Source organism: Lynx canadensis, chromosome C2 (genome assembly GCF_007474595.2).
Source record: "Lynx canadensis isolate LIC74 chromosome C2, mLynCan4.pri.v2, whole genome shotgun sequence".
Taxonomy (NCBI): domain Eukaryota; kingdom Metazoa; phylum Chordata; class Mammalia; order Carnivora; family Felidae; genus Lynx; species Lynx canadensis.
In genome coordinates, this window is record NC_044311.2 from 41,138,997 (window position 1) to 41,166,476 (window position 27,480).

A 27,480-nucleotide genomic window follows, 5' to 3' on the forward strand; every position below is an offset into this window, starting at 1 on the left:
ATTACCTTTATAACACAAAATAATTATTTTCAGCTTATTTATTTATTTTGAGAGAGACAGACACAGCCTGAGTCGGGGAGGGGCAGAGAGAAGGAGAGAGAATCCCAAGCAAGTTCCACAATGGCAGCACAGAGACCGATGCAAGGCTCAAACTCACGAACCATGAGATCGTGACCTGAGCTGAAACCAAAAAGAGTTGGACACAACTGACTGAGCCACCCGGGCACCCCCCAAAAATAATTATTTTAAAGCAAAATGTAAAGGCAAAGATTATGTTCACACAATCGAAGTGAGAATTTAACTCTGAATAAAAATTTAAGGTAGCTAAAACTTTCCCATTTTATTTTAGTGGCATTGTTATTTCCATGTTTAAGGATTTTAGAACAGTTCTCTGAATTGATTTAAAACTTTTCAAACGGCAAGAAAGTTTTTCTACTTAAAATTACGTTGGCCACAACAACCCAAATAATCAAATTTTTTAAAATGCACAACGGTCATAAAAATAATTCTCACAGGAATTTGGTCCATTTAAATGCGAAAAATAAAATAAAATTTTCCATAGTTAACTGTAGTAAATATTCCTGGGTCCTGCAAAAACCATAAGGTCCCACCTTATGTGGTCATACTGAGTTCTCTAACAGACATGTCAGCATTCTATCTCTAACAGGTCATTCAAACTTTTACAAGTGTTTGCCCTTCTGTGTTCCCTGTTTCTGTGGCACCATCAACCACACAGGCTGAAAATCTTTCATCCAGCTTTACCTCCTCCCTTTCTATGCCCTCTCGAATAAAATATTTCACCAAATCCTATTGACTCCATCTACTTAATCTATTTAGCATTCAAATCTTCTCCACCCTTTCTAGAAGACACTGGACTAGATTAATTCCAAAACCCTACAAGCCTCTGCCTTACCTATCTCCTCACGTCTGATAAGGACTCACGGACAAACTCTCCTGAAAATCATTCTGTGCTAGTCCCCAGGCTGGATCAGTAGCTCACAACTAGGTCTAAAGCAGGACTCTGCAAATATTTACGATCTAGCCTTTTACAGAAAATAATTTTGGCTTTGAGGGCAATATGGTCTCCATTGCAAGGACTCGATTCTGCTGTTGTAGTGCAAAAGCAGCCAGAAACAATGACCACAGCTGTGTTTCAATAAAACTATTTATAAAAACAAGCAGTGGTCTGGCCCCTGGCTTACCAGCACCTGGCCTACAGGGTAAAGTCTAAAAGAATCAGCGTCACAATAACTTTCCATTAAGTAACCTGTTCCGAAACCAAACTGAACCATTTGATCTGTCATTCTCGTATTTTCTCAAGATGTTTCCATCTGCTTGGCACATCTTCTCCCAATCGGGTCCAAACCATTCCCATTTCAAATCTCACCTCCTTTAAAAACTTCTATTTGATTCACCTAAATAGAAGAGACCCTTTCCTTCCTTTTAGTTCCCACAGACCTTTTCCCTTCTCATTTCATGAAACATTTTATTTCTTCCCCTTCACACTGGGACTGCCTATCTTATACTAGACTGCCTATTCTTTCTTCATATGCCAGATCCACATCATTATTCACCTGTGTATTCCTCTAGCTTTGTATCTGGGAGACAGTCAATAAATATTTGTTGAACAAATGAATAAGCACATGAATGAATGAGTCATCCCAAGTCTTAGTAAGAAGCAAAAGCTACTGGGTAGCCAGAAAAGAAAGCAATAGAAGTGTTCCCTAATTTTATTTGTTCCTCCCGAATACAACACTTTCTTCATCATCATGGACATACGCTTAAGCCAAAAGTTATAAGCATTCAATCTCTTACCAGCTAGTCTAATGAAACCAAAGCACACAAGGAGCAACGCACCTGGTACTTCTGTCTTTAATCATGTCCTCATCTTAAATACCTATCTGTATTTTCATAGATAATACTGCAAACTGATGCTACGAGATCACTCCTTCTCTCTCTCTCCCCTCACAAAAAAAAGTTAAAATGTCAACCAGGAGATGTCTGGCTGGCTCAGTTGGTACAGCTTATGACTCTTGATCTCAGGTTCATTCATGAGTTCGAATCCCACATTGGGTATGGAGACTATTTAAAAAGAATGAATGAATGAATGAATGAATGAATAAATAAATAAATAAATAAATAAATATTTTTAACAATGTCAACCCTGTTGAACTTGCAAAATAAATTACAATAAAATCACAGTATAAAATGATAAATACATTTCACTATAGGAATTTTGAAGGAAAGGGTAGGAATTAGCTCTTCTTAAAAAGCAGGTACTCTTTTAAAAAACAAATAATTCTGGGAGTATTTTCCTTCAAATGGTATCTACTTTCATTTCCTGTACAGTATTCCTACTGAGGCTGGGTAGAGGCAGGAGTCAGTCAGGACACTGCTTAGCTAGAGAGTCATTTTCTCCAGACTGTTTCCTGAGAACGGCTAGGAGTAACACCTAACAGAGAAGGCAGCCAAGGTAGGAATGGTGGCAAGACGTCAAAGTAGCTCAAGCTGCCATAGCTCGAGGCACCGTCACTCGCTTTTCTGGGTCAGTCTGCTTATTGCTAAAATCAGTAGTTAAAAGATGATTAAGTAAATGACAATTTTCCTTCTACTTTTAAATAATGCTTAAGTTTATCTCTGTAACATTAGAACTTTCAAATCTGACACATACTTAGTACACAGCAAGTATTCACTAAATCAATGAGGGGGACAAAGACTTAAAAATCGCCAACATTTATTATGAAGCTCCAGCATGCCAGATACAACATATACAGAGCTATGTATGGATAGAAAAATATATCTAGGGAACAAGATCTCTGTCCCACTCAGCACTTGCCGCCCCCCGCCCAACTCCAGTTCCAACCACACGACCAGCACTGTATTTTGCACATAACAGATACATGTTTATTCAAAAGAACAAACTTCAAGGAGTGGGCAATCTGGTTTGGGGAAAAATTATACGTATGCATTATATATTATATATTATATATACAAACACATATAGTCAGGCGAGTTAGTGCATACAAGATTATACATATCAATCGAGAGACAGATGATATATACATATATATAAACATCCAATGCTTGTTTTGTGTACAATTTATTTCTTCCTCATTCCAACACACCAATTAATATACTCAGTACAAATTAACAAGAACATGTGAACAATCTGAAAAAACAAAAGTCACTCATTTCCTACATAATTCCTAAACATATTTCAGGCTGTTCTGGGTAAGCCAGAAGACCGTGCAATATATTTACATGACAGCTAATGATTTTAATCTTTCCTTCAAAAAAGGAAAAAAGAAAAAAGCAATACTCAAACTAAGAACTCTGATGTATTTTGGCTTTCCTTCATACTAATATAATGAAATGTTGTCCATTGCTAATAACTAGGTTCTTTGTGTCTGCACAATTAAATTGTCATCGCTGACAGGAAGGAGGAGTCCATCAAATAAATCTGCCGTAGTTGGTTAAAATTATAGCCATCATACTTGAAAAGCTTTGCTTTCAGAAAATTTTTTTTCTATCTTCTGAATAAGCTATGTAAGACAATATAAAATGCAGGCATTTTATACATACTGGGTATGTAATGAGCTATGAAAAGTATAAAATATTTATTTCATAGAATAAAATAAGATAGGATCTGGTCATCTGTAGAATTAATACACATAATGATGCTTATGACTTATATGACTTATATAAAATAATTTTATAAACAATTAGCAGAATGATATAATAAAACATAATCTTTGACAATTTTCTAAAAGTAAATGATTCTAAAAAGATTATGTCAACATGCAAGTTTTTCTGAAATCATATTATTTCTTCCAAATTAGATTTGTTCAGTTTTGTTTGCAGAATTAGCATAATATGAGAATTCTTTGAGCATGGGATCTGTGTTTCTCTCTTTTTTTTGCAGTGTTAACTTTAATGCCTAGATCATAGTTTGTACTCAAGACACGTGTACTAAATACAAAGTAAAAAAATCTGTCCACTTATCTTACTTTTTCAGCAAAATAATATTTAATTAGGAGCCAAAGAAACAAACATTAGCTTACATGGGAAAGATCAGCAACAACAACATCATTATTTTCATGGCTTCTGATCATCAAAATTCATTTTTTTTTAAATAATTGCAACCTTTGAGATCTAGAAAATTTGGACACTTCTTGGCCTTCGCCAATCATTTTAGTATCTCCAAACGAATGAAGAAAATCTATCTTTAAAAGCAATTTCAAAGTATTTACCATATTTCTTCTAAGATCTGTTTCTTGCTCTTTTAATGCCAGTTTCTGTTACCGAATATTTATCGATACCTTGTTGTTTACCCAGACAATATTTATATCAGGTACAGCCCTCAGCCTCACTGTCTGGAAGTAAGAACAATTACAATTCAACATGCAAGGTACATGGAAGCTAGCAATATACAAGGGGTAAGGCATATATGTTAACAGAAAAGAATTTGTGACTAAGATTATTCCTGGATTTTCAGCCAGTGCCCTTTATCCTGGATCAATTTCCCAGGCCAGAGGCTTTACTTTATATTCATTTTAATTCTATATCAACTTTTGTGTTATAACAGTAACTACCATTCTAGTTTTTTAAATTCAATCTTCCTTACTGCAATCTTTAGTGAGTAAGAGCTTATAAACTGCAAAGTCAATTCCTTTATCTTACCTCAAAATCATTTAGTTAATCATCTTTAAACAAATACTTTAATGAACCAAGCAGTTTCTATATACCCAAATCCTTGGGTAGTTATTTTAATAGAGGAAATATTCCTTTTGGTGAGGCCAATAACCACCCCTGAATATGTCTTTTAAATATTTCATATATTAGGAGTCTTTCAAAATGTAGCCCATCAGCATCCTGATTAATGGCATTATTTTCATCACCAAAAAAAAGAAATTTATGCTCAGTCCAAAATCAAAACAAAATAATTACATCACCTTTATTTCTAACAACTTTTCTTCTAAAGAATTTTCTCAAATGTATAAGAAAAAAATAAAACAAATCACTAAAGTTTTATTAGATACTGACACCCAAAATAGAATTCCACCACATGCGTATTCTGGGGTCTGGACTCTGGCTGGTTTATATTTTATTACATCTAGTACAGAGCAAACTTGTGGGGATATTCAATTTGTATCACTCACAATAAAACACTTTTTGTTACTTACTGGCCTACATATTATTTAAAAAAAATACTACCTACTATATAATAATAATTAGGCCTGACCATCTGTCTTCAATGTGACTGAAGTAAAAGAAATACATAATTTACAAGGTAATTCTAAAAGTAATGCAATGTACCTTGTATTAAAACTCAAAGTGCTCAGTTACTTTGATTAAGGTGAATTATAAAATCTTTGTGGAATAATTTTTCTCCATACGGGAATGTGCAGCTATCAAGTTACAATATTTGTCCTCAAAATCTTCATGAGCCTAGTCCAAAAGAACTCATTGCACTCCATCCATTAAAAGTCATCAAATTCATTATGATTGGAATTATCCATTACAATTATATTAAATAAATTCATCTAATCAAGGAGAGATGGTCAGCTTTACAAACCATCTAATTTATATTAACACACACACACACACACACACACACACACACACTCCAGCATCAAATAACTTGAAAAAAAGTTTATGGTACTTTCTCATATGGATAGCTTCAATTTTCATTTTAAGAACCCAAACCCTTGCCAAATACTTGTTTTTATCTAAATTAAATATGATAAATCTTACTCTATATAGTACATTTATAAACATCTTGTCTCTAATTCTAAATTTTCATCCAAAAGTCAGTTTAGAATACATATTCCCATGGAAGCAGTGTTATAAAATTGTTCCCAAATTAATTCACAAGAGCGTGTCTAAACAAACACAAGGGATTATTTGGAGGTGTTAGAAATGCTCTAAAATTGAGAAGTGATGATAATTGCACAACTCTAAGATGACTAAAAATCATTGAATTTTACACTTAAAATGAGTGTATGTAATGGTATACAATTTATATATACCTCGAGAGAGGTTTTTTTGACAAAGCCCATCCAAACTATACAAACCATTAAGTACATAAATGTTTGTATGTTTTCATACAGTGGTGACCTATGCTTCCATAAAATGAATTATTACAGTTGAGTTGTCCTAAGGAAACCACCTAAGGGGCACCTGAATGGTTCACGTGGTTAAGTGTCTGGCTCGATTTCAGCTCAGGTCAGGATCCCAGGATTATGGGATGGAGCCGTGCGTCAGGCTAGGTGCAGAGCGTGAAGCCTGCTTAAGATTCTCTCCCTCTCTCGGCCCCTCCCCCCACTATTGCTCTCTAATAAAAAAATATTTAAGAGAAAAGAAAACCACACAAGAAACAGGAATTTGATTTATAAAAAAATTAATAATTCTACCTTTCTGAATTCTACCTTTGACCAAAGGTAAACTTAATTAGGAGACTAGCAGTTTTGTTACAGAACGGGTATCCTAGTTCAAGTAATTTAAAAATAGCCTTATCCATTTCTCTCAGACCTTAGATTATGCATAATTTTCAACTATATTCATCACTCTGTACATGACACTTTTTTTTTTCAACGTTTATTTATTTTTGGGACAGAGAGAGACAGAGCATGAACGGGGAGGGGCAGAGAGAGAGGGAGACACAGAATTGGAAACAGGCTCCAGGCTCTGAGCCATCAGCCCAGAGCCTGACGCGGGGCTCGAACTCACGGACCGCGAGATCGCGACCTGGCTGAAGTCGGACGCTTAACCGACTGCGCCACCCAGGCGCCCCATGACACTTTTTTTAAAGGGTGCTGTTTAAACAAATACATAAGAGGAGAAAAAAGCTCTAAGGTGGCAGCACCTGCCCATCCCTCTTTACCTCAGTTACTTTCTCATGATCCCTAGGCTCTTCCAGCAGAACAGACATGCTGGGTCAAGATAGAGAACATGATCCTTCTCAGACAGTGGCTTGGCTGAGTTGGGTCTGCATATTTTCAGTTACCTGGCTGTTTTCACAGAGGAAAGTGTCAGAAATTTTGTCTGTTTGGTTCACTGATATATCCCAAACACTAACAGTGCCTGACACACAAGTCTTCCATTTAAAATGTTACTGTTGTCTTTTTGTCATGCTGGGTCTTAAAATATCATCTAAATAAATAAATGCAACTGCAGGCAGCTTTCAGATATCTAGAAGTATCCCTTTCCTTAAGAAAAACAAACTGGCACCTTATTAAACCAATTTTTCCCAAGGCTAAGTCCTGGATTGGGGGATGGGGGAGGTGGAGTGGGACAGGAGGGTAAAGGTAGAAGGAAAGAGGTTCTTCCGAAAACACAAAAGGAGGCTTAAGAACCTAAAACCATTACTGGCTCATATGTGGTAACTTGTACAAGGAGAATTTGCCTCGAAATGAAAATCAAAACGTACATGAGGCAAGTTCAAGCTGACCAAATTGGCTATTTGAAGTCCACCGTATTTTAAGTTTTTTTTTTTTAATTTTTAAATGTTTATTCATTTTTGAGAGATGGAGAGAGAGCATGAGTGGGGGAGGGGCAGAGAGAGAAGGAGACAAACAGAATCTGAGGCAGGCTCCAGGCTCTGAGCTGTCAGCACAGAGCCCAATGCGGGGCTCAAACTAGCAAACCAAGAGATAAGGACCGGAGCCGAAGTTGTACGCTTAACCAACTGAGCCACCCAGGCGCTCCTCCGCCATATTTTTAAACCAAAACATACTCAATATTTAATCTAAACAGTTATTGTGAGCTTTCTACTCTTTTCCAAAGGTAAATATATATATAATAATAGATTCTGTATAAAAATTCCCAGTACTCAAGCTGACACCAGCTATCCTACATCTCATGTTGTAAGAAGAGGTTAGCTATAAGCAGAACTTTATTTTTTTTCCTCCAAGATATTAAGGAAATTCTATGGGGCACCTGGGTGGCTCAGTCAGTTAAGCATCTGACTTTGGCTCAGATCATGATCTCTCGGTTCATGAGTTCGAGCCCCACATCTGGGTCTGTGTTGACAGCTCGGAGCCTGGAGCCTACTTTGGATTCTGTGTCTCCCTCTCTCTATTCCTCCCCCGCTCATACTAGCTCGTTCTCTCTCACTCTCAGAAATAAAGAAACTTTAAAAAAAAAAAGGATATTAAGGAAATTCTAAAGAAGCAAGTAATGTAGACCTTCTCAAAACTTTTAATGGTTGATGGCAGCGGGACTTTATTATGTCTATTTTCACTTCAAAATTTATGCCTTTCTTATATACATATTTGTATGAAATACATTACTCTTACTTTTATCTGCAGTAGTAATGGTTTGGGATTTTCAAACTGAGGAAGAGATTCAAATAAGCTTTCCTAAGTTAGAGGAGAAAATGCATGGGGATTTGAAATAAGCAATTAATGACCAAAACATAAAAATAAAAAGCTGAAGAAAATGGAAGAAAGAAAGTAGCAAACACTAATGACTCATGACAATTTGACATTATAAAAACATGCAGAAAGAAGGTAAAAGAGGACAGTGGGCATTCCAAATCAAGGAGAAGGAAAATAAAACAGTATACAAAAAGATACTCACACACTGAAAAGACTTTTCTTCCTTAAAAATAGACTTTATTATTTCTCACTTATAACTTTTCATGATCCGTTTCCTCCTGGTCAGCCAGGACCCACTGAGTTATTCTCAACAGAAAACCTCAACATGATCTTTCTTCCATCTCAAGTCAGGATTAAAAGACGGATTTCACAAAAATGCTAGCTCATGCTGTATTTTCTCATTGTTGCTTATGGTAACTCATTAGATTTGATCCATTACACAACTATGTTAGATGATGGTTTCCTACTTATGAGCAAAATCTACTTTTTAAGTTAATGATTCCTTGTGAATAAAATAATATATAATCTGCAAATATGAATTTCAACTTTTTAATAATAATTTAATGTAGACTTAAAAATTCGTAAGTTATTTCTCTTACCATTCAGTAAACAAAACAACCAAATCCTCTTGATTAGCATAATGTTCCATGACTTCTTTCATTAATCTCACTTTTTGGCCCCCTCCAATACTATTAATTCCAGCACCACCTCTCCACTCTTCTCCTTGACCAAGGACCTATAAATGAAATCAACATTTTGTCACTGAGCAAAACTCAAGTTATAGCAGTACCACAGAAGTCATCAGCAACTTGTACAATATTACACAGTATCCACTCTTCAAACATTTCACTAAATCACTAAATCATGATGCTACAGAGAAAAAAACACTTGATGCCTAGTTCAGGTCATGGTTCTTCAATGTTATCCATCCCATAAAATGTCATTCCTGATTTTACCATTTCAAAAGTAGAATCTAATCCAAGGAGGTCAAGGGGGTAAGGAGCACTGAAAATATTTCTCATATCTTATTTCTACTTGTTCAGACTAAAGTGAACAAGAAAATACAGAAACTTCCCACAATGCTTTTCAATCTGACAGGAAATCTGTACGATGAACACCAAAGCCAAGTCCAGAAGGGTTTTGGACAGGACTCTTAAGTGATTTTCCTACTGAACCAAATCAGCTGTTCAAGGAAACACAGAGGGCATCAGGTCAGATGTCACCTTCTTTATAAAGTTTAAATGTACATTGCCCTCAAAAACTTAATAACAATTCATTAACGCAAGGAATTGCCTAAGCACAATTAATCAGAGCTAAACTTGTAGCTGTTCTCCTCACCGTCTGCCTCAGCCTCAGCAGCTGTCTCCCATATTGGAAGTACACGGAACCACACCTGGCTGGAGGGAGCAGCAAGTATAGGTTCCCCTCCGCCACACACACACCCTGAATTTTAATTCCATCACAAATTCTAATGTTCCCAAGATAATGATCTTACTAGGAGATTTGTGAAATTAAGGGAGAATGAAATTAAACACAAGAGAAAGGGTAAAATAAATTTAGAAAATAATTTTTTATATCAAGATAGGTAATAGACAAAATGGACTTTATTTCTTAATTTATTTATGTACTATTTTTTTTTTAATTTTTTTTTCAACGTTTATTTATTTTTGGGACAGAGAGAGACAGAGCATGAACGGGGGAGGGGCAGAGAGAGAGGGAGACACAGAATCGGAAGCAGGCTCCAGGCTCTGAGCCATCAGCCCAGAGCCTGACACGGGGCTCGAACTCACGGACCGCGAGATCGTGACCTGGGTGAAGTCGGACGCTTAACCGACTGCGCCACCCAGGCGCCCCTATTTATGTACTATTTTATTTATTTTCCCCATGATAAGGGTACACTTTAATCTCTATCCCCTATTTCCCCCACCCCTCACTCACCTCCCCTCTGATAACCATTAGTTTGTTCTCTATACTTAAGAGTCTATTTCTTGGTTTGTCTTTCTCTCATTTTTATTTTTCCTTTGTTTATTTGTTTTGTTTTTTAAATTCTACATACGAGTGAGATCATATGGTATTTGTCTTTCTCTGACTAACTTATTCCTCTTAGCATTATATTCTCTAGCTCTATGTTGCTGCAAATGGCAAGATTTCATTCTTTTTTATGGATGAATAATATTCCATTATATATAATTACCACACCTTCTTTATCCATTTGTCTATCAATGGATACTGGGCTGTTTCCACAGTTTGGCTACTGTAAATAATGCTTCTATAAACACAGAAGTACATGTATCTCTTTGAATTAGTGTTTTTGTATTTTGGGGGTAAACGCCCAGTAGTAGTGTATTTACTGGGTCATAAGGTAGTTCTATTTTTAATTTTTTGAGGAACCTTCACAGCATTTCTCACAGTGGCTATACCAGTTTGCATTCCAAGTTTACATTACAGTTTACCATGCAAGAGGATTCCTTTTTCTCCATATCATCCCAAACACTTAATGTTTTTGATTTTAGCCATTCTGACAGGTGTGAGGTGGTATTTCATTGTGGTTTTGAGCTGCATTTCTTTGATGATTAGTGATGTTGAACATCTTTTCATATGTCTGTTGGTCATCGGTATGTCTCATTTGGAGAAATGTCTGTTCGTGACTTCTGCCAATTTTTTAATTGCATTATTTGTTTTTTGGGTGTTAAGCTGTATCAGTTCTTTATATATTTGAGACACTAACCCTTTATCAGATATATCATTTGCAGATATATTCTCCTGTTCAGTAGGCTGCCTTTTAGTTTTGTTGCTTGTTAGAAAATAAACATTAGCTCCAACTTTGCTAAACACTGAACCAAATATAAACTCTGCTGGCAAAGTCCATGGGGCTCCCAGCCTCAGATTTCTAGTTATCACTTCATCACTGCACTCACTACTCTACTGCAGGTTGGGGATAAGTGCTAACAAGAAAACTCAAAACTGACATGTATCTGGATTCATACTGCGGCTAGTCTAGGAGAATTACTGGTCTGGTAGAACTATTAGTTTTTACCCTAAAAACTGGCCTCCTATGGCCCATGATTTGCTACACTTCCATTCCAAAACCCTCTGGGCTTCTCCAATACTGCACTAATACCAGGCCCAGCCATATCCAAGAGCCTACTCTGTGCAGTGCACTATGCTAAGCTCCATTTTCTATTTTCTTTCCACTCTATCAGTATGTCAAACTTCAGCGTGCATCAGAATCATGTAGAGGGCCTGTTAAAACACAGACCGCAGAGTTTGTGATTCAGTAGATCTGAAGTCGGGCCTGAGTATCTCCTTTCTAACAATTTCCTAGACGATGCTGATGTTGGTAGTCTGGGGTCCACGCTTTGAGAACTACTGCATTTCATAACGGGAAAACAGCAAGAATCACTCAAATGGGCTGGGGTCCAAGATTTAACATTTCATAGCCATATACCCTGGGGCAAGTTTTCCTCACCCATAAACCAAGTAATATCTAACATACATGGTTTCAACAGCATACCACATATAAAGTTCCAAACAGTGCCTCACACATAAGGAACATCCCACACCCTCCCCAGTACGAACTCTAATGATCCCTCCTCATTGTATTTCAGTATTATTTGGCATAATTTTACCCTGATTTCTCTGTTACTTCCATAATGCCTCCCATCAGTACATACTACTATATTTCTCCTCTATCCTAACAAACGTCTAACAGACTTCTCATTTATCCTGTAATAAATATCTGGTTGTTAACACTAGATCTCTTTTCCAGCAGAGTTTAGCCTCTTTACTAGCTGTTTTATATTATCATCCGTACCTAGTCTCCTAGGGGTTATGTAAGTGAATACTACCTTCCTTCTACATTACATACTAGAATAGCTCAATTTTCCCTAGGCGAAACAATCTTTCCTTCTTCTTTTTTGTTAAAGTTGTTTTTTGTTTCTCTGGTTGGCTTTTTGTTTCTTTGTGTGTGTTTTGCTTTTTAGTTTTTGGTTTTTTGTAAATGTCTTCAGTTTGTTGGTTGGTTTGTTTTCCTACCTGGGATACCTCCCCATCCGCCTCTTATTTGTGGAAAAGACCTGGCTGACAGATCCTCATTTCTATAAAAAAATAAATAAGTAAACAAAAAAGGCAGGCCTTTCACAGCTCAGTTTACTAGTTCTACTAAATTCCCCAGGTTTCCTCTGATCATTTATCAATGAGATATTCCCCTGGAGATCAGCCTTCTAAAAAAAAAAACCTTTTATACTTTTAATGTTCTCAAATTCCTCTAAAACAAACAACAAGAAAAGCAACTCTCAATAATGAAACAGAAAAGGTATCCCCTTCACAGCCATGTTTCCCCTTCTCTGTAAACAAAGAAACATACTATGATAGACATACCCATTATAGAAAAAAAATTCTTCTTAGTAATGAAAAAAACTTTCAAATCTGCTATGCTGTGCTTGTACATGGCCCCTCAAAAGAAACATAAATATATATAAACATATTTTTCTGTTGTTTCATAGAACATGTTTATATAAAGCATTAGCAAATATGAAGAAATCATTGTCTAAGTGGCAGAGTATTAATAAGGCCAAAATGTATCCTTAAAACAATCAATTATATACACAAACTCAGTAATTATGTAACCAAATTTCAACTTCCTTGTGTAGACTGCAGATTGTGGCGGTAGGATCGTTGATTTTTTTATGAAAAATGTACTTTAGTCACATATTCTAACATGTCTGTGAATTAAAAGATATACTGTACCTTCACAGTATAATTGAAGTATTTGGCTGACTGCATAAATCGATGGAATCCATCACTTTCTTTTGTTGCTACAGTTATGACTAATAATTTATCTGTAAAGACAGAAGGGACTAACATAAGATGGTTTTGCAAGAGGTTAAATGCTCCCACTTTACAACCCACTACAGTGATTAGAGTCATTAAACCTACCCGCCTACCTCCTATTCATTTTCGTAATGAACAGTCTTAGTAGCCACAACAACATATACATCGTCTTCACTGCTTTGTTGTTTATTTAGCAAATAAAGGAACCAAAATCAGGGCTGCCCTAGTAAATACACAGCTTTTAGTCACCATTCTATAATGGACAATTATTTTCAGTCCAACATAAAACCATTTGTCAGTAGGAGGAGGCAGACTTAAGCAATCATTCAAAACATCCATAAAAGCTATTAAGGAGAATGCTTATCAGGAAAAGGCATGCAGAAAAATGTATAAAAGAACAAAGTATATTAGCAAATATCAAAAGTGCTGGGACATTTCTTTTAACCTGAGGACACAGGAGGACTCACGGACTAAAAAAGCAAAAGTCAACATCTTTATAACATTCAATGCATTGAGCTGTACCGTTTGTCACCTGCATGTTGCTACCAATAACACAAAACTCACAAGGTATTAAATGTCTGCTAGGCAATAGGCAATTATTGGAAATAGCACTAATGCATTACAGAATTCAATTAGAAATAATTTCATATAAATCAAAGTAATTTTCCATCAAATTTTAAAAATAATTAAAATAATAAAATATAAATAGGTGCAATACACATGAAGAAATAATAAATTCAAACATTCACTAGTCAACTAAAGAAAGGAAAACGTTTCCATAAAGATAAATATCAACGTCTTTAGATTTTTTTCTGGAAAAAGGTATTTCTCACATAATTTTCACCACTATGAGAAATAAATATTCAAGGAAAAATAAGTTATCTTCATAAAGTTGACGGCAGCAAGTAAATATATTTTAAGAGGACTTTTGTAATTATTTTTTTTAAAGGACCAAGTTGTCTTTTTTTTTTTTTTTTTTTTTTTAGAGAGAGTGCGCGCATGCAAGCGCACACACACACAAACACACACACTTGCACGCACACGAGCAGGCGAGGAGCACAGAGAGAGGAAGATGGAGAATCTGAAGTGGGCTCCATGCTAACAGCAGCGAGCCTGACGTAGAGTTCGAACTCACAAACCATGAAATCATGACCTGAGCCGAATCAAGAGACAGACACCTAACCGACTGAACCATCTGGGTACCCAATTAACTGCTATTTTTTAAGAAACAAAATTTATACCCAATTAGCTGTTATTTTTTAAGAAACAAAATTCAATTTGTAAAGATTCAAGCAGGGCTTAACTGATTAAGAAAATATGACATATTACCATTCACAATAAATTTTAAAATGGAGACTACCAGATTTTATAAGAGTAAAAGAGCATACTTTAAAGTCTCTTTTCTCTGTAATAAAATTACTGTATTTAAAGATACCTTTCTTATCTTAACCTTCCATACATAGGTCATAAGAATTATCTATGAGTTTACATTTTGGTTAGATGGATTTTTACGCTTACCATTTTCAGTATAAAATTAGCAGCAAGGATTTCATCATCCTTAATAGGAAAAGTAACGTTGGCCAGACCACTGAGTAGACAGAAACGTTACACTAATCCAATGACTCAGAAGGCAAAGTTAAAAATGGGTAGTCTATGTCTGGCAATCTTATGCCAAATAAGGACTCCTATTGTTTCATTATTGTTGCTAATTACAAAAAAAAACAAATAGTGAATTAGTAACTTTGTTTTAAAAAAATGTATGATTAATAGCATTACATATAAATTTCTGTTTCCTTTTATCTGCTATTCAGTATCATTACTGTGATAAGAAACAAGTCTTATTTATAATAAATATATAATAAATATATTAGTATATTTATTATATATTAATATATTAATACATAATTTTATATTATAAAAATATAGTATATAATAAATATTAATATTGTAAATATACTCTATAATGTATTGATATAATATATAAAATATAATATATAATAAATATATTTATTATAAATAAGATTTATTTCTTATCAGTTCAAAAGTCTAACTTTTTCACCATTTATGAAATTTTCTTGTCAAAAACTTTAACCTAAATTTGATATATACTTAGATTTCACAATTAACCTATAGAATCAGTGACAAAAGGGAAAAAAATGGAAGGGAAACGGATACAGTATATTAACAGAATTAAGAGACAATTCAACCACATGTAAACCATGAACTTTATTTGGGTCCTGATTTAAAAAACTAACCACAGAAAAGTATTTCTGAGAAAATTAGGAAAATCTGAACATAAATTGGATATTTGTTGACATTAGAAATTAGTTAATTTTTTATCATGTTAATGGCATTGACTTTTTTAGAGTCCTTATAATTTAGAGACACATACTTAAGTATTTACCCAATGAAATAATATACAGTATTTACAATTTGTTTTAAAATTATCTGAGGTTGATGGGAGGCAATGGAGGAGGAGGATAAAGGTTAAACAAGACTGGCCATATGTAATGACTATTAAAAATGGATTCTTTTTGTGTATGTTTGGAAACTCCTACAATTAAAAGAGAGTTCAACTTCATCTACAATCCCTCATTTTCCAATCAAAAAAATTACAGAAAAATAGGCAATAGAAAACTTTTAACGGTCTAAATCATCTAAGAGGAAGGATGAAATAGCAGAAATTCTAACTAAACCATATTGTAATTTAAGCAACTATCGTGAGTACATTACTCAATCCACCCACCACAACCAAAACGATAATATGAGATGATTGAGCAAGGAAATGAGCTTGAATAAAAGGCATCCATCAACAATTACCAAAATCAATCTACAATGGTATCAAAGAAAAGACAAATGGAACCTCAACTGTAACCAAATGGAACGAACCTCTGTTGCCACTGTCTGATCCTATTAGAAAATAGATTAATACAGTTTGCATGGGCAAGAAACATGTAACACACCTATAGAGTGCGGTAGATTAGAGCAACCATTTATCAGTGAAAATCACATCATGGCAAAAAACAAAAACTTCTGTCCTCATCTCTACAATCCCCCAAATGCCTATCATTATAGTAAGATTTAATAAATACTGAAGTGTTTAAATATATAGCACTCTATAAAAATTCAGGTGAATATCAGAAATTCTCCAAAAATCAAGTTGTCAATTTATTTAAAAATGCCAAAAAATGCTATATTCTCTCTTATTAATACACTTCTGGGGGCTGTGGGAATGCACAGAGTCATCTTTTGGGGCACCTGGGTGGCTCAGTTGGTTGAGCGTCCAACTTCAGCTCAGGTCATGATCTCACGGCTCGTGAGTTCGGGCCCCGCGTCGGGCTCTGTGCTGACAGCTCAGAGCCTGGAGCCTGCTTCAGATTCTGTGCCTCCCTGTCTCTCTGCCCCAACCCACTCACATTCTGTCTCTGTCTCTCTCAAAAATAAATAAACATTAAAAAAAAAGTTTTTAAAAAAAGAGCTATCTTTATTCTCCAAATAGTTATTTATAAAGAGCAGAATATATCAATATTTAGTGCAATTTTTGTTTTCAAAGACAAAGCATGAGTTTAAAATAGAAAGTGTTTTGTTAATATATCCTGTTTCCAAATTCTAAAGCAGCACATAAAATTCATCCGAAATTCATTATCTTAATGACAGACATCACATTAAGTAACTCAGCACCAGCCCAGCTGCTTTTGATCCCAATACTGAAGGATAACTCTCCTATCTTTCCAAGAAACTACACAGTCATACCAGTCCTTAATTTTAAATTGGAAAATATCAAGAAAAATAATTCTACAACAGGACCTATGAGTATACTGTTTTCACTCTGCAACTAACTCATTTTATGACCAGATATGTCCTTCGTCTATAAAGATCAGTGACTCTCACTGATCTACTAAAGAAGGTATCTTCTTAGTAATGGTTAGCATAGTGCAGGGGCCAGCAAACTTTTCCACTGTAAAAGGCCAAATTGTAAATATTTTAGGCTTTGTGGACCACATATAATCTCTGTCATGATTTTTTCTTTTTTTAAAATACTTTTTAAATGTTAGATTTATATATAAATATACATATATACAACACATATAACATACATATATGTATGTATTTGTTTTCTGGCTGTCTTTACAAAAACAATGGGCCAAATTTGGCCTAAGAGTCATAGTTTGCCACTGTAGTTGGCCATATGAATCTGAAGACAAATACCTGGGTTCAAATCCCAACTCTACCATTTATTTGTTAGAAGTTGGCCACCTATGTGTGTCTCATCTGTATCTCATCTATAATATGTGTGTAATAGCTCCTGCCTGACAGGTTTGCTGTGATAATTAAATTAGTTAATATATGCAAACTGGCTGACACACTGTAACGTCTACATATATCTACATATATAGTATCTTCTTATTCCTACTCAATAGATGCATAGATAAGGTGGGCTATATTAGTGAAATCTCAGCAGATTATAACTCCATCTCTTTCTCTACTAGAGTTATACACTCACGAATCTGATATCTCTTCCAACTCTAGATTTTATGATGCTAGTCATGACTGAAGCACACATACCCAACCTATATAAAAACAGTCTGCTTAAAAGTATGCATTCAAATATTTTAACAAGAAAATGCAGATATGCCCTCTCAAATGTTCACATGTCTCTCCATCTCCAAGCAAGCTATAATACTAACTCAAATTATGGTCATCACTAGCCCAGGCTCCTACAACAGCCTCCTAAACCCACTTAACCCACTCTAGTCATATCTCCACAAAGCAGCCAGAGTGAACTTTTCAAAACACCTAGATATCCAATCATGTCGTTCCACTGCTAAACACCCTTAAGTGGCTTTCCATTGCTCTTAGGATGGTGGCCAAGCTCTATCACTTCAATGTAGTCCTTGACTGTGGCCCTCTCCAATATCATTCATTACCTCTCCCTCTTTTGTTCTCTCTGCTCCAACTGCCCAGGACTTTTTTGGTTCTCCAACAATGCTCGCTCCTTCTCACCCAAAGAGAAGAGCGTATGCTACGTCATTATCTAATTCCCCTCTTGACCTCTTGATGGAGTCACTGCCTATTGAAATCTGAGGTTCTTACACATAGGCTATTTCCTTAGGGAGACCATCCCTGACCACTGCACTGTCTACCTCTCTTTCAGAGAACTTAGCACAAATTGTACATTAACACTCATGATTATTATTTGAGATTAAAGTCTCTCCCCCCCATTTGACTCTAAATGTCTAACAAGATGTCTTTTTCTGAACACTACACTCCAGGGTCTATTAGTGTTCAGCACCTAGTAGGTTCTTAATACACATTTGTTGGATGAATAGATTCAGGGATAAGTAATACTACGCTTCATGTAGATGTGTGTATAAAGCAACCTGTTTTCAACAAAATCCCTAGATTGTTAGCTTTATTATCTCCAATTCAAAAGTAAAGAAAGTAAGTTTTAAGTAAGTTAAACAATTTGGGGTGCCTGGGTGGCTCAGTCGGTTAAGCATCTGACTTTGGTTCAGGCCATGATCACACAGTTCGTTGAGTTCGAGCCCCGTATCAGGCTCTGTGCCACCAGCACGGAACCTGCTTGGGATCCTCTGTTCCCCCTCTCTCTCTGCCCCTCCCCAACTTGCTTGCTCTCTCTCTCTCACTCTCAAAAATAAATAAACTTTAACAAATAAATAAAGTTAAACAACTTCAGTGAAGTCACTCAACAAGTTACTAGTAAAGCCAGGAGTAGAACTTTCGTTATTCCTCAAAGTCCATTTCTTTCCAACGTTTCATGTGGACTTACTTGCTAGAGAGAAGTCAAGAGGCTAGAAGCAAACTTTGAGTTTTATTACATGTGTAGAAACGAGATAACTTGGCAAGCCTGAAGCTTCTATCCTTAGACCTGCTTGCAGGTTGGTCCTTGGCTGCCATCTGGAAAACTGAATTTGGGGAAGTTCCTACCATTCCCAGTAAGAATGGTTCACTGTGCCTAAATTGCACTAACAATGTACTTATGCTGAACACCTGCTTTCTTTCTAGAAGTTTGGAATTTTGATACAGCACTTGCCTGTATGAACAGTCTCCATTAAAAACCTTGGGCAGTGAGTCCCTAATGAGCTTTCTTAATAAATAACATTTCACATGTGTTGTCACAGCTAGTTGCTGCGGGAATTAAGCAAATTTTGTGTGACTCCACTGAGAAAGGACTGTTGGAAGCTGTATCTGGTTTTCCTGGATTGACCCATGTGCCTTTTTCCTCTGCTGATTTTGCTTAATATTCTTTTACTGTAATAAATCACAGCCACGAGTTTGACTTATATTCTGAATTCTAGGAGTCCTCCTAATGAATGGTTGATTCTGGGGACAGATGGCCTTGAGGATGCCAGACCCAATATGCTTCTAGCTATAGGCAACAACTCTTCATCTGAAAAAGACATTATGAGCCTAATTGGTTATGTGTCTGATAAAGGGATAGATAATAGATTCAGGCTTCAGAGGCCAGGCTAGAGATATAGAAAAGACTCCAAACACACTCCACAGAAGTATTTAGTACATAAAGCAATCACAGTCTGCTCCTCCACCGACAGTTATTTTATTGTGATGTAAATTGTGATCTCATGAACAAGCTAGCAAAGTCCAATTCCTTTACAGAGGAGGGAACCAAGACCTCAAGAGAAAACAAGGCTTGCCCAGGGTCCTGCAGTTCAGCTAGGTGGTAACCTATCCAGGACTGGAACTCAAGATTCCCAATTACTAAAAACATGGTTTTGCTAGGTCTTACTGAACAATTTTGTTGCTTTCTTAAGTACGGGGTCACCCAAACGCTATGACAATTAAACCAAAGCCAAGGTATGTAGGTAGCAAGGAAACGAATTTTATTTTGTGGAACTGTTGAAAAACAAAACAAAACAAAGATTCTTCAAGAACAATTAATGCCAAAATTTCAACAAAGAAAAAAATTAAATAAATAGGATGTGTCAAAGAGACATCAAAGGATTCCATTGGGTTTTCATAGGAAATGGAGGAGAAATGAGAATACTAAAAAAAAAGAAAAGAAAAGAAAAAACAAACAAACAAAAACCTCCAACCACTAATGCTGCATAGGGAACAGCTTTACACATCAGCATTCAGATGAATGCCTGAGCTTCCACAGACCACTCTGGACCATGCACAGATATACAGAAAATCAGGAGATACGCCATGAGGTAGTGGGAGAAAGGGCAGCATGTAGGGTGACCAACCACTCCAGTCTGCCCAGGACTAAGGTGTTTCCCAGAACACAGGGATTTCAGTTGTATAACCTGGAAAGTCCTGAGCCAACCAGGACAATGTGGTCACCCTAACAGTATGTGCAGTGGGATTAGAGAAGGTGAATATTGCCAGTTATGTATAAAAAGACGAGATGGCACAAGGAGTCAAACAGTAGGAAGGCAGTAAGTTAAGGATAAACTCTTCCAGAACCAGAAGGTCAATCAACACAAGACATCAAGTGAAGCAGGACCATATTAAGATCTCCAGAGGCCTCAGGCACCTAAAAGGACAAGCCACTGTCCTCAGCGAAGCCCACGCATAGAAAATTACGAGATGTTTGGCATGGTACATTGAGGAAAATTTTGACAAACATGGAGTTTGACCAGCATGGTTAGAGGTCTGGCAATTATTTCATACTTGAATAGTTGAGGGATTGAGAATTTTTCTAGCTGAAAAAAAGATTCAACACCTCCATTATCTTATCACATTTGAGGAGAAAAAAAAGATTTCTTCTATCTTAAAGAAGATAACTGGATGGGGAAGAATTAATGGAGAGAAGGCAGATTTTATATCAATATTGTTTTAGCCCATTCAGGCTGCTATAACAAAATACGATGGACCCGGTATCCTATAAACAACAGAAATTTATTTCTCACAGTTCTGGAGGCTAAAACCCAAGATTACCCCACGAGCATGGCCATACTGTGGTGAGGGCTCTCCTCTTGGTTCACAGCCAGCACCTTCTCCTGTGTCCTCTCTTGGTGAAAGCAGCGGGGGTCCTTTTGGAGCCTCTCTTATTAGAGCATTAACCATATTCATGAGGTCTCTACCCTCATGACTTAACCACTTCCCAAAGGCCCCACCTTCTAATACCATCGCCTTTGGGAGCTAAGTCTTCCACATATGAATATGGGGGAGGGGATGGGACACAAACATTCAGACCATAGCAAATATGAAGCATGATTAAGGGCATCCAGAATGAATGGACTGTCCTGGAAAAGCAGTGTTTCTTATCTTTACAAACATTAATACAAGGAGTGTAAGTCCACTTGCCAGGATTTATGACTCGGAGGACACACTTGATCCATTCGAAATATGAAATTTACACCCTGGATACAAGTTTTTTTTTTTTTATATATATATGAAATTTATTGACAAATTGGTTTCCATACAACACCCAATGCAAGTTTAATGTCAAAGGGAAAAGGTACTGCCCCCTTTACAGACAGAACAGATTTTAATCTGTAGAATCCCAAGGGTTCAAAGGTTACAGGAACCTCCAAAACAGAAAGATGTACCAATAATTAAAACCTCCTTTGAGTAGGATGGGATAACCCATCTGCTAGCCAAATGCTTTAACAGAGACTATAAATTGCCTGCCAGAAATCTGGTCCCAAGGTTATGTAGTTTGTTCAAACAAATTTGATTTATTGCTGTTTATTCCATATCTTACATAGGCACTAAAAATATTTCCAGACTTATAAGCAAAGAAATCAATAGTAAAGTTAACAACCAGTACAAAACAGCAGAGGCTGAGAGGCTATATTTCTGCTAATTCACCTACAAATGAAAAGAAGAGGTACCCTAGGGCAGAGACCAACTTGAGATGGACTTGCAGCTAAGCAAGCCCTGTGCTAAGAGAAACTTGTAAGGAGGAAGTGCCTGAATCAAAATATCTTTTCTCCTCCAAAATGGAAAAAGAATCTTGCTGAAGTCTGCCTAACCTAAAGGAATAAAAATAACTGGCATGCAAAATTAAAAGCAAGCCTGATAAAGTGTGGAGTGCCTGAAATGGAAAGTCTTAACTTTATTCATCATCTTCAAGTATAAACATTTGCTTCTTCTACTCTACACTGCCATGAACACATTATAAATACATTTTTTAAAAGAGGGTATTTTCCATCGTATCCATCTTGCACAAAATGAGTACAATTAATCCGAGCAGCAGCCCATTCTCACACTGTCTGGAAAGTTTTACAGCATGTATTCCTCCCCCAACAACACACTACTTCTCCACATCGTTCAACAAATTGAACTTGCCATGTAAGAGGTTACTAAAAAGTTGAATCAGTATATTTAGACCTTGGGGAACATAAAATTAAGTGCAGATGAATTGATTTCTACAACTATGGATATTTTCTTCTATGGAAGAAGACTCAAAAAAAAAAAGAGCCTCATTGTTTAATTTGTGTTGTAAACTGTCATAAACTTTCATCTTTACATAAGAGAAATGTCCTATTTTTTGGAAACCATGTCCGAGAAAACATAAAAAACATTCTAGCATTCACTGTGTCAAGTTAGAGTTTTAAAACAGGGGCGCCTGGGTGGCGCAGTCGGTTAAGCGTCCGACTTAAGCCAGGTCACGATCTCGCGGCCCGTGAGTTCGAGCCCCGCATCGGGCTCTGGGCTGATGGCTCAGAGCCTGGAGCCTGTTTCAGATTCTGTGTCTCCCTCTCTCTCTGCCCCTCCCCCGTTCATGTTCTGTCTCTCTCTGTCCCAAAAATAAATAAACGTTGAAAAAAAAAATTAAAAAAAAAAATTAAAAAAAAAAATTTTTAAACATATACACGTGACTGATTTTTCCCTCCCCAGCCACTCAAATTAGTAATTTAATTTTTTGGACTAGGTGATAAAGTAGGAAGTGATATGCCTTCCCAGACCTTTCTCCCAGACCTCTACGTAACTTTCCCTCAGGAGATATCAATAATGTTGTTCTTATGGATGCTTCAAAAGACGTCAATGTAGGGGTGCCTGGGTGGCTCAATCAGTAGGGCATCCAACTTCGGTTCAGGTCATGATCTCACAGTTCATGAGTTGGAGCCCTGCGTCAGGCTCTGTGCTGACAGCTCAGAGCCTGGAGCCTGCTTCAGATTCTGTGTCTCCTCCCTCTCTCTCTGCCCCTCCCCTGCTCAATCTCTGTCTCTCAAAAAATGAATAAACGTTAAAAAAAGGTTTTTTAAATGTCAATGTATATGTTAGCAAATACTTTATATTCTACACTTTAATTTTGCATAGTTTAAATTTTTTATTATTCAATTTATTTAAAATTTTTTTTAAAAGCAAAGAAAACTTCACCCATTTCTCCTACCCCTCCATCTCTGACCTCTGGCAACCACCAATTTGTCTACACCTATGAGTTTGGTTTATATATATTTAGTATGTTGCCTTTTCATTTTGTCGGTAGTTTCCTTTGCTATAAAGATGCTTTTAAATTTGATGTAGTAAAACATGTTGTTTTTGATGCTTTTCTTTTTGCTTTTGTTTATTTTATTTTTGCTTTTGATGCTTTTACTTTTGGTGTCAGATTCAAAAAATAATTGCCAAGAACTATGTCAGGAGCTTACCACCTATGTTTTCCTCTAGGAGTTCTATAGTTCAAGCCTTACTTTCAAGACTTTAATCCATTTTGAGTCAACTCTGGTAACCCGTGGTATAAGATGGTGGTCCAGTTTCGTTCTTTTGCATGTGGATGTCCAGTTTTCCCACAACAATTGATTGAAGAGGCTGTCCTTTCCTCACTGTATATTCTCGGCTCCTTTATGATAAATTAATTGACCATAGGTATACAGATTTATTTCTGGGGTCTCTATTCTGTTCCACTGATCTATGCATCTGTGTTTATGCCAAGATCATACTATTTTAATTACTACATCTTTATAATATAATTTGAAATTATGGAACATGATACCTCCAGCCTTCTTCTATCTCAAGTTTGCTTTGGCTATTCTGGGTCTTTTATGGTTCCATACAAATTCTAGGATTGTTTGTTCTATTTCTGTGAAAAATGCCACTGGAATTTTGATAGGATTGCACTGAATTTGTAGATTGCTTTGGGTAGTATGAACATTTTAACAATATTAATTCTTCCAATGCATGAGCACAGAATATCTTTCCATTTATCTGTGTCTTCTTTAATCTTCATTAATGTCTTACAGTTTTCAATATACAGATCTTTTACTCCCTTAATTAAATTTATTCCTAGGTATTTTATTATCTTTGATGCGACTGTAAATGGGATTGCTTTCTTAATTTCTCTTTCTCATAGTTCACTAGTATATAGAAACACAATAGAATCAGTATGGAACTGTTAGTTCTAACAGTTTTTTTCATGGTATCTTGGTTTTCTATATACACCATGTCACTGGCAAACAGTAACAGTTTTACTTCTTCCTTTCCAATTTGAATGCTACAATGGACATGGGGGTGCATATATACCTTTTTGAATTAGTGTTTTCATTTCTCTTGCTAGGACTACCAATACTATATTGAACAAAATCGGCAAGAGTGGGCATCCTCGTCTTACTCCAGATCTTAGAGCAATAGCTTTCAGCTTTTTACACTGACTATGATGTTAGCTGTAGGCTTACCATATATAGCCTTTATTATGTTGAGGCATGTTCCCTCTATACCCACTTCGTGGTGTGCTTTTATCATATGGATAAAATGTATATTGAATTTTGTCAAATGCTTTTTCAGCATCTATTGAGATGATATATGACTATTACACTTCATTTTATACATGTGGTATATAACATTGATTGATTTGTGTATGTTGAACATTCTTTCATCCCTGGAATAAATCCCACTTGATTGTGGTGTATGACGCTTTTAATGTATTGCTGGATTTGATTTGCTAATATCTGCTCACATTTGCATCTATGTTCACTAGGGATATTGGCTGTAATTTTCTTTTCTTGTAGTATCCTTCTCTGGTTTTGCTATAAGGGTAATGATGGGCCTCGTACAATAAGTTTGGAGGAGTTCTCTCCTCGTCTATTCTTTGGGAAAGTGTGAGGACTGATATTAATTCTTCTTTGAATGTTTGGTACAACTGACCAGTGAAGCCTGGTCCTGGACCGGGTTTTTGATTCCTGATTCAGTCTCCTTACTAGTAATCAGTCTGTTCAGATTTTCTATTTCTTCATAATCTAGTGGTAGTAGGCTGTATGTTTCAAAGAATTTATTCATTTTTCCATTTGTCCAATTTGTTAAGAAATAATTGATCATAATAGAGTTTATGATCCTTTGTATTTCTCTGAGGTCAGTTGTCACTTTGATTTCTGATTTGATTAGAGCCCTCATTTTTACCTTTTTCTTTTATTTTTTATGACTCTAGGTTTGTCGATTTTATCTTTTCAAAGAACCAGCTCTTAGTTTGATCTTTCCTATTATCTTTTTAGTCTCTATTTCATTTATTTCTGCTCTAATCTTTGTTACTTCTTTCCTTCTACTAACTTTAGATTTCATTTGTTCTTCTTTTTTCTAGTTCCTTGAGGTATAAAATCAGTTGTTTGAGGCTTTTATTGTTTCTTGAGGTGGGCATTTATTGCCATGAACTTCTCTTACAACTGCTTTGGCTGCATCTTATAAATTTTGGTATGTTACATTTCCATTTTCATTTGTCTAGAGGTATTTTTTTATTTCTCTTTTGATTTCTTCTTTGGTCCATTTGGTTGTTCAATCTCCACAGACTTGTGAATCTTCCAGTTTTCTTCATGTAATTGATTTCTAGATTCATACCACTGCCGTCAAAAAAGGTGCTTGATATGTTTCAACCCTCTTAAATTTATTAAGATTTGTTCTGTGGCCTAACATATGATCTATCTCAGAAAAGGTTCCAGGTGCTGTTGACAAGAAGGCATACTCTGTTCCTTTTAGGTGGAATGTTCTGTTAAATATATCTAGTCTAATATCTGTTAAGTCTATCTGGTCTAATGTGTCATTTAAGGTTAATGTTTTCTTATTAATTTTCTGTTTGGATGATCTCTCCATTGATGTAAGTGGGATATTAACATCACCCACTATTATTTATTGCTGTCTATTTCTCCCTTTAGATCCATTAGTATTTGCTCTATATATTTATTTATATGTGCTGGGTACATATTTACAAATGTTATTTCCTCTTCTTGGAGAGCCCTTTAACACTATGTAATGTCCTTCTTTGTCTCTTATTACAGTCTTTGTTTTAAAGTCCATTTTGTCTGATAGAAGTATAGCTACTCCAGCTTTCCTTTGGGTTCCATTTGCAAGGAGTATCTTTTTCTATCGCTCCACTTGCAGTCTGTGTGTATCCTTACATCTAAAGTGAGTCTCTCATAGGCAGCACACAAATGGGTCTTGTTTTTTACTCATTCAGCCCACTCCATGTCTTTTGATTGGAAAATTTTGTTCATTGATATTTAAAGTAATTATTGGTAGGTATGTGTTTATTGCCATTTTGCTAACAGTTTTCTGGCTATGTTGTAGTTCAAAAAATTTTTGCACCTCTTTCTAAAATCTACATATCTGTAAGGTATTTTCAGATGTAATCCAGCTACACTGTATTCCATCATATAGATAAACCACAATTTAACTAAACACCATGCTACTGACAGGTATTTACACTGTTTCCAATCCAATGGTGTACTAAAAAATAATCTGTAATGGATAATGATATATATAAATACTTCTTACATATAAGATTGTATCTTTAGAATAAATCCAAAGTCGAACTTCTGGGTCAAACATTTTCCTCCCATTTGCCATTTACCCTTTGACTTTGTTTTGATTGCATGAGTCTTACCAGGCAGAATTTCCTTTTATATAGCAGTATTTTTATCGGCCATTAACTCTTATGTCCTCTAGGTTTTAGAAAGGCCTTCTACCTGCTACAGTTATACAACAAATCTTTCTTATTTTCTTTTAGTACTTTCATAGTTTCATTCTTTTCACATTTCTTTCTTTTATCATTTGGCTCATGTTGAACAAATGAAATGCTGAACCTGCTGAGATCTTCTCTCGTATCATTCCAAACAGGAAAGTCCTTAGGTTCCATTCTGAATTATTAAAACTTATGATGAATTAAGACAATTATGCTTTAGGAAAAATATTACCTATCTCAACTATGACAGGAAAGTGACATGTGATTGCTCTGAAGACTTAAACCAAAGAGGAGTTTCTACGTCTCCAAATATACAAATCCCAAAACACTAACAATAACAGGAAGATAATACTATTCCATAAAGGCTTTTTCTAAGTAAAGTTGGCTTTC

The 27,480-nt window shown here is 35.8% G+C and overlaps 1 protein-coding gene across 2 annotated transcripts in view; it reads right to left on the reverse strand.

Annotated features, from left to right (window-relative positions):
- The window catches only part of PLOD2 (procollagen-lysine,2-oxoglutarate 5-dioxygenase 2), a 100,789-nt gene that overhangs the window by 45,593 nt on the left and 27,716 nt on the right, over positions 1-27,480 (reverse strand). For both annotated transcript variants that reach the window (XM_030330024.1, XM_030330023.1), the window contains exons 2-3: positions 13,128-13,219; positions 8,978-9,114 (exon numbers count right to left, since the gene is read on the reverse strand). In XM_030330024.1, coding sequence (XP_030185884.1) covers positions 8,978-9,114; positions 13,128-13,219 — 229 coding nt within the window. The remainder of the gene's footprint in view (positions 1-8,977; positions 9,115-13,127; positions 13,220-27,480) is intronic.